Source organism: Schistocerca piceifrons, chromosome 1 (genome assembly GCF_021461385.2).
Source record: "Schistocerca piceifrons isolate TAMUIC-IGC-003096 chromosome 1, iqSchPice1.1, whole genome shotgun sequence".
Taxonomy (NCBI): domain Eukaryota; kingdom Metazoa; phylum Arthropoda; class Insecta; order Orthoptera; family Acrididae; genus Schistocerca; species Schistocerca piceifrons.
Window position 1 is genome coordinate 235,008,861 of NC_060138.1, and position 12,697 is coordinate 235,021,557.

The 12,697-nt window shown below is 45.3% G+C and overlaps 1 protein-coding gene across 4 annotated transcripts in view; it reads right to left on the reverse strand.

The window, feature by feature from the left end:
- The window catches only part of LOC124785945 (inter-alpha-trypsin inhibitor heavy chain H4-like), a 213,198-nt gene that overhangs the window by 167,023 nt on the left and 33,478 nt on the right, over positions 1-12,697 (reverse strand). For all 4 annotated transcript variants that reach the window (XM_047254225.1, XM_047254223.1, XM_047254224.1 and 1 more), the window contains exon 5: positions 3,962-4,076. In XM_047254225.1, coding sequence (XP_047110181.1) covers positions 3,962-4,076 — 115 coding nt within the window. The remainder of the gene's footprint in view (positions 1-3,961; positions 4,077-12,697) is intronic.

Below are 12,697 nucleotides of genomic sequence, written 5' to 3' on the forward strand. Positions count from 1 at the left end.
TACAGTGGCTCTAAAAGATAGGTAAGTAGGGCTTTGCGGTATAATTCGATCTATCTTCAAGGGTGTACTAATTATAGTTATTGAGAATTTTCCCGATGGTTTTCTCAGAACCGAAGAAACCTGTGACTATTTCCAGAATGAGATTTTCAGTCTGCAGCGGAGTGTGCGCTGATATGAAACTTCCTGGCAGATTAAAACTGTTCTGCAAGGTTCGCAGGAGAGCTTCTGTAAAGTTTGGAAGGTAGGAGACGAGATACTGGCAGAAGTAAATCTGTGAGGAGCGGGCGTGAGTCGTGCTTCGGTAGCTCAGATGGTAGAGCACTTGCCCAAGAAAGGCAAAGGTCGCGAGTTCGAGTCTCGGTCGGGCACACAACAATATTTTAAGATGTGATGCACAAGAGTTTTGTAAGCATTCTCGTTTGTATGGTGTAATCGCTGATAATCACATTGTAAAAGTCCGTGGCACAACGTGGGAATGACGCAGATGACGCTGTAGATGATATAAAAGTCATATTTTCTGTCTATTCATTCGTCCGCAGCTCGTGGTCGTGCGGTAGCATTCTCGCTTCCCGCACCCGTGTTCCCTGGTTCGATTCCCGGCGGGGTCAGGGATTTTCTCTGCCTCGGGCTTGGATGTGTGTGATGTCCTTACGTTAGTTAGGTTTAAGTAGTTCTAAGTTCTAGGGGACTGATGACCATAGATGTTAAGCCCCATAGTGCTCAGAGCCATTTTAACCATTTTGTCTATACATTTTGAGAAGTTACAGACACATGCGAAGTGCATATAGCACAGACAACGGAATGTGACAGTGAATACAGCGAGAAGAGTCTCGGCGGGGTCTTATGCTATTTTATACAGCACGCTGTCTGCTGCGCAGCTAGCTAGCCCGACAACCGCGTGGTCCATACAGGCCAGCACGCGGTAAGGGCTGGGCAGGATAAAATCGGTATCACGCACCATTGCAATATACATATAGATTCTTAACACTATTTCTTAAAACTTGGTAAGTGGTATTTAACGGTATACTTCGCATTTACCTTTCAGCGTCTGCTAATACCTTATCAATCGTAACTGTCCAATTGGCTCTGGGGTCATTATGACGCCATAAGTACTTTGGGCCATGTATCTCCCTTGTTTTCAAAACTATTATTTTCAAAATCTATAATTTTTCCCTCTGAATCCATTGTATCCTATGATGTTTCCTTCATTTTTATATTTACAACACATTAAAAGTTTTTGCACTGAATACCACTGGGATCAATGTGACCCAAAGTTTAATTGTTTGTTTGTTTCGTGAATGTAACATTTATGAAAACAGAATGATGAATTTTGAGCTGAACAGCTGTTACATGAAACACCTGCAAGAATGAAAATATTATTTTCTGCTTATTTTTATCCATATTAGTGTTTCCTGCATCAGCTGTTGTTTTACTTTTCCTAATACCACTGGGGTCAATATGACTCCACAAGCACATTAGGATACGTATCTCTATTGTTGACGGCTGGAACACGTGGCTGTTCAAAAGAGATTTGGTGCTTATTCGTAAGGATATTATCGGCAACAGGTGAGGTTTCTAGATCTCTATAGGGGAGACTGGGGTTAGTTGGCACAAGGTAAGGGGCTACTAGGCACACAACATGTGTTTTCTTCCACCGTGAGGTTAGAGAGCTGCTAGTGGGAGGTGGGGGTTATGTAAAGATGCGTTATCCACCGTATCTTCAGTCTGCTTAGAAGAGTCACGGAGGCAGTACCTTTGTTTCATCTTTTTCTGACTGAAACTTCTTTGTTCTGCTGAACCCGTAGATCGAAATATCGTGCCACTGATGGTAGTTTTGGAAAGACTGGTTAACCGTTGTTGCATGTGTGTATATAATCTTCTACAATTAATGAAATTTTCCAGGCTGTTATGCCGTGGTCGAATGAATGTCACCTTATAAATCAACGTTTCGTCCCCATCTGCGATTTTCAAGGGGAATCATAACTTCTTTTGAACGTCCGATTCACACCCTGGCTCGCTGCTGATTACATTTAGTCATGGGGTGAGTTGGCATAGCAATGGCAACTCGCTCTCCAAACCTACGTCAACTACACACCATATTGAAATGAAATGAAGTCCCATGTTTCTTTACAGAGCATAGGGGAACGATGCGGGAGACCCGCACCGCCTTACTAGACAAGGTCCTAGTGGAGGTGGTTTGCCATTGCCTTCCTCCGACCGTAATGGGGATGAATTATGATGATGAAGACGACACAACAACACCCAGTCATCTCGAGGCAGGGAAAATCCCTGACCCCGCCGGGAATCGAACCCGTGACCCTGTGCTCGGGAAGCGAGAACGCTACCGCGAGACCACGAGCAGCGGACATACACTATATTACTGTTCATTAAAAAGGAAACAATTTTTTTTTTTAAATGAATAAATACTGGTCACTCCATTAAAAAATCTCCCTTTCGCGCGGGCCATGAAAGCAGCCCAACCGTGACCGAAAAAGATTTACTGCTGTTCTAGCACACAGTTCCATCAGTGACAGAATCACTGCTGGAAAAGTCAAAAAGAAGAAAAATCCATCAACAATCAAGAAGGGTGACATGGCTAGATTTGACAAGTGTAAGAAGAAAAGACTTCCTAGAACTCGTCGATCTCACTTTTCCTCTATGTATTCTGATGACAGCATGTCAGACATTAGCTATGCTGAAAGTGACGTAAGATAGTCCTTCCTTGACAGTCAGAGACTGAACCTCCCCGTGGCGAAGAGGTTTTACCCTCAGCCTCCTACCAAGACTATGGTGAGGGTTCTCCACAGTTTCAACGAACCATGGAGAACCGCAAAAAGATGCTAACAGATCACCCTGAACAAGACCATCAACGGATATCCCACAATATTAAGAACTTCCTTATCACCAGCAATACCACTCAAATGACTTTTTGGTGAAGTACCGTGTCCGCTAGCACCCTGGAAAGATGTCGAAACAAATGGCAACGAGATTCACGTGTCCACTACGGCCAGAAAAGGTAAAACTGATGGTGGACAGACGAGGATGGCTCAGTTTGATAAGGTAAAGTAAAATTGTGCGGAAATTGAACCCACCTGTTCAAATGAAGAGATGCCCTACGCCCACACTCGTGGCTTATTTAAAGCATTGAGCTAATTTTATTCGGATAACTGTAGATATTGATAGCTATAATAATAAAAACCAAATTATTTTTCATGATGAATTCAGTTTTAGTTCATACAGTTAAACACATACTGTTGTTCATACACTTAAGTAGAATTTACGTTTGTTAAAATATTATATCTTCATGAGGACTTTATTTTTTGAAGAATTTAGACTATGAAAAGGAAGTGGCTCCATATTTGCAAAAAAAAAAAAAAAAAAAAATTAAATTTGTGGCACAACTTGACAAGAAGAAGGGACCGGTTGGTAGGACATGTTCTGAGGCATCAAGGGATCACAAATTTAGCATTAGAGGGCAGCGTGGAGGGTAAAACTCGTAGAGGGAGACCAAGATGTGAATACACTAAGCAGATTCAGAAGGATGTAGGTTGCAGTAAGTACTGGGAGATGAAGAAGCTTGCACAGGATGGAGTAACATGGAGAGCTGCATCAAACCAGTCTCAGGACTGAAGACCACAACAACAACAACCAACTAGCCCTAGTCTCCCTTACTTTATGTGCTGCTGACGTTCGGTACAGCGCCGGAAAACGGTGGGAACATAATGTTCCACATAGCTATTGCCATGTTAACATGAAATATAGTAAATACCTGGGACTCCGGAGCTATGATTATTCCTCATACGTTGAGCCTAGTGAAGGATAGTAATTATTAAACTGCTCGGTAACAAGATCACTTACATCAAAACACAAAGTCAAATCTCCCTGAACACTCTCCCAAATTTGTAGCAGAAGATCTCGTTTGCCTTGTACTTTAGGTCGTTTGACGCGAATGACGACTTACTGGCATTGTCCGGCGTGTCCAGGATCTCGTTGGTCTCCTGCAGTCTGGGCACCTCCACCAGCCGCAGGGGTGCCTGCTCTTCTATGCGCACTTCCACCGCCAGATCATCTACGGGCTGCAACAAATAACAGTTGGCAGTCGCATTCAGATCCACCGGAAAACACTGACCGCTACTCAGTAAAGCTGAAACAATAACTGATTACAGCCGAAGTTTTACATTACGCAATTTCAGATGTAACTTATTGGCGAGTTACGCACCAACAGGGTCCTCAACCATACGTTCTCTGCGCCTATTACAACAATATGGACAGTTTGTGTCTATGAAAAATCTGGTGCTTCTCTAAGAGCAAGCAGAATCGTTTATAATATTTTCTTCACTGCGACAGTAAGACCTTTTGTTGTCACTGCCATTATTACCTGCTTCGTCCCCGTGTGAATCAGATCTACGATAGTGTAATGAGAATCTTCAGTATCTACTGTGTCATCTTTTTCTCTCTATTTCCTTTTACACTAGTTAAGACACTCCACTCATATACGGTTATGAGAGGGGTTGGGTCCAAACCGTTAGGCTTAAGTTCTCCATGGCATTCCTACACCAATAAAAGCAAATATCGAGGTAGTTCCTGTGGGAAGAACATGATCAATATTCTTCACTATTACAGCACTGTCCTATGCGAGTTTGAGCACCACATCCAATGCCTCAGACGTCTAAGAGAGTTAACCTTTCATCTTTACTTTTTATCTGTACTTATGCCCTTTCCTGACGGCAACATCTCTGTCTATGTATGAGTGTGCGCGTGTGAGAGAGACGGGGGAGGGAGAGAGAGAGAGAGAGGGGGGGGGGAGAGAGGGGAGAAAGGATAACGGTGAGGTTGTCTCGGTGTGGGGCAATAACTATTTTGGCTACTTATTTCGTCACACACTATCAACGACATAATCTTGGCCCTAGTTTTAATTATGAATAAGAACCTTCAGTGGTGGGGAAGATGTCGAAAACGACAACACTAAAGACAACAGACAATCGCAAGAAATATGCAACAGTAACTTGTGCAGCCTGATATTTCCTCAGCTTATTAAATGCTTTGAAGCAACTCCCATCTTCTTCTGCCATTAGCTATGTAATGTAAGACTTGTAGATTATTTATCGGTTCATATGGCTTCCAGTCTTAACAATGATTTGTAGTTCATTAACCTGTATGTTCATGTAATGCGTGAAAGGGTATTTGTTATTGTTTCAGGAATGTTTTGGGGCATAGGATTTGTTGCTATAAGTATTACCACATGCAGCGCTAGGAAACATGTGTGACAGAGCATGAAGACGTGTACTGATTTACATCTTTCTGTAATAATACTTGGCCAATAGAACGGGAAGAAGTGACAGCTGCTGGAGACAACTTATTCCACAAAGTTACTACATATACCAGTAAAACTGTTGATATTCTGTAGTTATCTGTGGCTGTCGAACTTCATGCGCTTGTATTCCGCCACGGACTGGCACATCGCTTCTGCTTGGAATCCGCTATTCATGTGAGATGAAGAAATGAAAATCAATTAGTTATTCAGAAGTTGGCAAATAAACTAAATACCAAACTAAATTAATCGGCTGACTAACCAATAAATGCCAAACCAGTATTAATTACAGAAGCGTTGTATGAGTTAAACAGGGCTACAGAAATTTAGTAAGTATTTTTCATACAGCGTGTACATAACCAAAGTTCCTGTAGAAAGAAAACCACTGATCAGAATGGCACAAACTAGTACTGCGTATTATTGACGTAGGGGGTAAACATCAATGAAACAAAGAAAAAATAACGAAAATCGTACCAATAGATTTAGCCAAAAGCCTCATAACGTAAATAGGGCCGGCTTCAAATGACAGATGACTGCAATACGATGCCAGTGTTTTGGGTTAGTTAAGCAAGCCCATCCACCACGGCGAGGTCGTACCACGTCGCATGGGAAACATAGGTTTTAATTAGAGGCCAACAACCGGATAAAAAGCAAAATGATATAGAATTATAATTTCGTGAGACAGGTGCAAGACATGTTCAATATGCTATCACCCGTTTTCTACCACAGGTCGAAATCGAGAAGCAGCATCTTCCACAGCAGACCGGGGTGTCACGGGGGTCACGTTCCAAACGCGTGGAGCAATGCTTGCCGTCAGTTCAGCAAGTAATTGGAGCAGTGAACTCAGAATCATTCAGAAAATCTTACAGCCATAAGTCACACTGATTAGATCAGGTGATATGGACGTCCAGGTTGTAGGGGGATGATGTCTGATAACTCTAGTATTTTCGAAATACACTCCTGGAAATGGAAAAAAGAACACATTGACACCGGTGTGTCAGACCCACCATACTTGCTCCAGACACTGCGAGAGGGCCGTACAAGCAATGATCACACGCACGGCACAGCGGACACACCAGGAACCGCGGTGTTGGCCGTCGAATGGCGCTAGCTGCGCAGCATTTGTGCACCGCCGCCGTCAGTGTCAGCCAGTTTGCCGTGGCATACGGAGCTCCATCGCAGTCTTTAACACTGGTAGCATGCCGCGACAGCGTGGACGTGAACCGTATGTGCAGTTGACGGACTTTGAGCGAGGGCGTATAGTGGACATGCGGGAGGCCGGGTGGACGTACCGCCGAATTGCTCAACACGTGGGGCGTGAGGTCTCCACAGTACATCGATGTTGTCGCCAGTGGTCGGCGGAAGGTGCACGTGCCCGTCGACCTGGGACCGGACCGCAACGACGCACGGATGCACGCCAAGACCGTAGGATCCTACGCAGTGCCGTAGGGGACCGCACCGCCACTTCCCAGCAGATTAGGGACACTGTTGCTCCTGGGGTATCGGCGAGGACCATTCGCAACCGTCTCCATGAAGCTGGGCTACGGTCCCGCACACCGTTAGGCCGTCTTCCGCTCACGCCCCAACATCGTGCAGCCCGCCTCCAGTGGTGTCGCGACAGGCGTGAATGGAGGGACGAATGGAGACGTGTCGTCTTAAGCGATGGGAGTCGCTTCTGCCTTGGTGCCAGTGATGGTCGTATGCGTGTTTGGCGCCGTGCAGGTGAGCGCCACAATCAGGACTGCATACGACCGAGGCACACAGGGCCAACACCCGGCATCATGGTGTGGGGAGCGATCTCCTACACTGGCCATGCACCACTGGTGATCGTCGAGGGGACACTGAATAGTGCACGGTACATCCAAACCGTCATCGAACCCATCGTTCTACCATTCCTAGACCGGCAAGGGAACTTGCTGTTCCAACAGGACAATGCACGTCCGCATGTATCCCGTGCCACCCAACGTGCTCTAAAAGGTGTAAGTCAACTACCCTGGCCAGCAAGATCTCCGGATCTGTCCCCCATTGAGCATGTTTGGGACTGGATGAAGCGTCGTCTCACGCGGTCTGCAGGTCCAGCACGAACGCTGGTCCAACTGAGGCGCCAGGTGGAAATGGCATGGCAAGCCGTTCCACAGGACTACATCCAGCATCTCTACGATCGTCTCCATGGGAGAATAGCAGCCTGCATTGCTGCGAAAGGTGGATATGCACTGTACTAGTGCCGACATTGTGCATGCTCTGTTGCCTGTGTCTATGTGCCTGTGGTTCTGTCAGTGTGATCATGTGATGTATCTGACCCCAGGAATGTGTCAATAAAGTTTCCCCTTCCTGGGACAATGAATTCACGGTGTTCTTATTTCAATTTCCAGGAGTGTACTTCTGCAGCAGCCGCTTCGATGACTGTGTAGTGTGCGGAGGAGCGCCATCTTTCATAAAACTGATCGTATCTACAGATCCACGCTGTTGGAAGGTTGAAATGATGTTGGTGCGCAAAACAATCTCAGGTCATTTACCAATGATGGTACAGGTAACAGGGCTGGCAGGACTCATCTCCTCGAAACTATACCACTGTACGATACACGATGCCCCCAACACACACCACACCGTCACCTTTGCAGAATGAAACTGTACCGGTTGATGTGCGTGCGGATTTTCCGTTGCCCAAATTCTGTAGTTCTGCGTATTTACATGGAAATGGGCTTCGTCTGTCCGCAAAATATTCCACGGCCGTTCATTGCCCACTCCCATGCGAACAAGAATTTCCAGAACGAATGTTTGCCTAGCTGGTAGGTCAACAGGAAGCAACTCCAGAACGTGGGTGATTTTGTATGGATAGTACTGCAGAATATTTCGTAGGATTTTATGCACATTGCTCGCAGGCATGACCGACTTTCGGTCAGTTCCCCGTGTAGTGCATGTTTGCACACCACCGCTCGACCCCTCTTGCAGTGCTGTGGTCACATCTTCGACAGACATCGGTTCAACTACATTCCTTCTTCTGCCACGTTGCACTACAAAAGAATCTGTGTTTTCTAGTTTTGTAATCATTTTCTTCAGACCCTTTGCAGACATCCGACAACTGCCTTTTTTCATACTCTTGCATTCGGAACTTCCGCAGGGCCACTGGCGCTCAGTTATCGTTCTTACGAAAGAGCTTTACCAGCAGCACGGGACCCTTCACGGAGACAGCCATGTTGGGCTTCTCGGATGCAAACTGAGGAAGATCCGTGTGCCACGCCTCTGTTGGTCGCAGCGCCATCTGTTAGTACAAATTTCTTTAATTTTTTTTTGTTCCATGACTTTTCTTCTTGCGCCAATAATACGAGTGGGGACACAAAAGAAACCGGACTCCGTGGGCGCTGCCACTCGTAGACGTAGTGCAGGGTTCTCACGCTAGATGGTGTAGTGGAGACCTTCATGAAACAGCTGTGCAGACGGCGTCAGTGTAGAGCTGAACGTGGAAGTGTGGTATTGTGTTTCTCTGACTGTTGGCGGGTTACCTCTGCGAAGTCGTTACGGCAACTTTAAAAGAACAAAGAGTGTGTGTGAAATTTTGTTTCCTGCTTTAAATAAAACTGTAACGGACACACACCAAATGCTTCAGGAAGCTTTCAAGGAGGACGCTATGAGCCGCACACAGGTTTTCGAGTGGTTTGGGCTCTTAAAACGTGGTGACATGTATGTTGAAGACCAAGATCATTCATGGACGCCCTTCAACATCGCGAAATGAGGAGAACATTGAAAAGGTCCGCCAAAAGATCAACGAGGATCGTCACCAAACGATCGACCAAATTTCAGCAGAGACAGGAATCAGTTGGAGCTCGTTCCAGCGGATTTTGAGTGAGGATTTGCACATGAGACGTGTTGCTGCTAAATTTGTTCCGCGCCGTCTCACACAGGAGCAGAAAACCATCCGCATGAATGTGTGTCAGGACTTGAAAACAGAGATTGCACGTGATCCAAACTTCTTGAACAAAGTCATTACAGGGGATGAGAGTTGGTGTTACGGGTATGACCCAGAAACCAAGCAAGTGTCAAGTTAGTGGAGGACTCCCAACTCTCCCAGACCAAAAAAAGGAAGGCAAGTGAGGTCAAACGTGAAGACGATGATCATTATCTTTTTTTATGTTCGTGGAATTGTGCATCGGGAATTCGTACCCCTGGCCAGACTGTTAACCAGCATTTGTACTTGGATGTTTTAAGGCGTCTGCGAGAGGATGTGAGGAGGAAACGCCCGGAACTTTGGCGATCAGGTATCAGGTGACTGGTTTCCGCATCACGACAACGCTCCAGCACACACGGCCTTACGAGTGACCCACTATTTGGCATCTCAGAGGTGGACTGTCGTTCCCCACGCTCCGTATTCGCCGGACCTAGCCCCGTGCGACTTTTTCCTATTTGCACGAATGAAAAAAACGCTAAAAGGGGAGCGTTATGATGATGTGGAGGCGGTAAAAACAGCTTCGCAAAGGGCACTGGACAATATCAAACTTGAAGAGTTCCAAACACGCTTCCAACAGTGGGAAAAGAGACTTGACAAGTGCATCGCACGTAATGGAGAGATTTTGATGGTGACTGAAATAATTTTGTAAAAAGGATCTTCAATAAATTTTTTATGACAACAATCCGGTTTCTTTTGGGTCTCCCCCTCGTACACTGAAACAATTTGACGTCATTCTGAGAGATGATTCTCTTTCTACAGCGTCTTGAAACTAGAATTTAAATTGTGGACGCCATGTATATTAGTTACCTCTTCCTTCACAGTCTGGCCGGCACACTCGACCTCGACACTAATCCACTAGGCGGATTCGTGTTGGGGACCGGCATGCTTTCCCGCTCGGGAAGCAGCGCGTTAGATCGCGCGGCTAGCTGGCTGGGCAGGTGGGCACTTTGTTTTTGACGAAGCTTGAGGGAGAGCAGGTTGTAGTCCTCTCTGATATGCATGAAACATTCAAAGTCAATGACAGAAGACGAAAAGTGAACGTGTTTTTATGAACCGGGAGACAGAGTTTAATTCAGCTGATGGTATGACACCTCTTACCAATGGCCTGAGAAATTTAAGTCAGCGATGAACAGAGAAAGTCGTGGTGCTTATTTTTTTAATGAAAAGAGTGCCAGTCTTTTTAAATTTCTTAGACGTGTTCGCAGCATATAACAATGCGTGGTACACTGAGACAATCCTATCGGTTGGAGCTGTCATTAGGTCATTAGAAGGTGCACAAGTATCAGAGACCGATAAATTCACTATAACAATGTGCAAATGCATCATGGAGCCTTGATTTGCCATGCACCAAACTCAAACGTTTAGCCTAATAAAACATAATTTTCTCGGACAAGGATTTCCTGACACATGCAAAGTAGCAGTGGATGTGAAAAAGTGGGTACAATAGTGGCGACAGGATCTACTTTAAAGCATGGTTAAGAGCTGAGTTCAGCTATGCTGCAAATACATCACATTCCTGTTAGCGAAGTTTTTCTTGAATAGTACCTATGTATAAGGAACTAGTTACTACAACTACGTTGGTTAGTAAGGAAGCGATGGTTATATTTGCCTTAGTGTCGGTATCTCCATCGTGTGAATCCCGTGGCGAAACAGTTTAGTTTCGCAGCTATTCACGTGTCATCTCCCCCACATGGACTTGTTCTTCTATTCAAAATCTTTAAAATACTGCGGCAGTGATGTTCATCCATCACAAAAGGTCACTTCTTTCACTACCGCACTACACTTATAGGGCATCCCGAAAAGACACGCACCAACGTCACATAATATGAAATGGCCTTAACGCGAACTACGTCACGATACTTATGTTAAGCCACTTAACGAATATTAATAATAGCACCATTAACGGCGCCGTGAATTTTCTTTGCACTAGTGGCATAAATACACTCACAGAAAAAAAACAACACCAGAGGTAATTAATATAGACTAATGAAATTTCGGGAATACACTTGTCTAGGTAACATATTTGAGTGATTAACACTGCAAGATCACAGGTTAATGTAGGCGCGATATAAGCAATTGCAAATGTTAAATGCTGCTACATTAATAACCGGTGTAACGGCCAGATTGTTGACGCTGGAGGTGTTGTCCAGTGATGTCTTATAAGCACTAGAGACAGACCTGCTGATCGACCAGGGCAAGGCAACGTGTCGACATTCTACTGGGTGTTACAAAAAGGTACGGCCAAACTTTCAGGAAACATTTCTCACACACAAATAAAGAAAAGATTTTAAGTGGACAAGTGTCCGGAAACGCTTAATTTCCATGTTAGAGCTCATTTTAGTTTGTTCTTCCACCTACGCTCAATGGGGCACGTTATCATGATTTAATACCTGTGCTGCTAGAACATGAGCCTTTACAAGTACGACACAACATGTGGTTCAAGCACGATGGAGCTCCTGCACATTTCAGTCGAAGTGTTCGTATGCTTCTCAACAACAGATTCGGTGACCGATGGATTGGTAGAGGCGGACCAATTCCATGGCCTCCACGCTCTCCTGACCTCAACCCTCTTGACTTTCATTTATGGGGGCATTTGAAAGCTCTTGTCTACGCAACCCCAGTACCAAATGTAGAGACTCTTCGTGCTCGTATTGTGGATGGCTGTGATGCAATACGCCATTCTCCAGGGCTGCATCAGCGCATCAGGGATTCTATGCGACGGAGGGTGGATGCATCTATCCTCGCTAACGGAGGGCATTTTCAAAATTTCCTGTAACAAAGTGATTGAAGTCACGCTGGTACGTTCTGTTGCTGTGTGTTTCCATTCCATGATTAATGTGATTTGAAGTAATAAAATGAGCTCTAACATGGAAAGTAAGCGTTTCCGGACACATGTCCACCTAACATATTTTCTTTCTTTGTGTGTGAGGAATGTTTCCTGAAAGTTCGGCCGTAGCTTTTTGTAACACCCTGTATACAGCATGTTGGATTACAACAGCGGTATGTGAACAAGCGTTATCCTGTTGGAATGTTGTTCATGAATGGCAACAAGACAGGTAGAATTATCAGACTGGCGTACAAATTCGGAGTCAGGGTGTGTGAATCACGAGACTGTTCCTGCTCTGACGATAACTCTAGGTTTAGCTCAAGTGCGTCTATCACGCAGATAGGTTGGTTGCAGGCCCTCAACTGGTCTCCTTCTAACAAACACGCAGCCATCACTGACACCGAGGCTGAACCAGCTTTCATAAGAACAGATCTCCACCCTGTCCTCTAATAAGCTCTCGCTTGAGACGCTGGTTTGGTGTCATTGAAACACACGTTACAGGGCGCCTGGCTCGGAGCTGTCTTTGCAGTAACCTATTTGTAACACTATCACTGTTGAGCTAACTGCTGCCCAAATTGCTGCTGCAGATGCAGTACAATGCGCCAGAGCCATA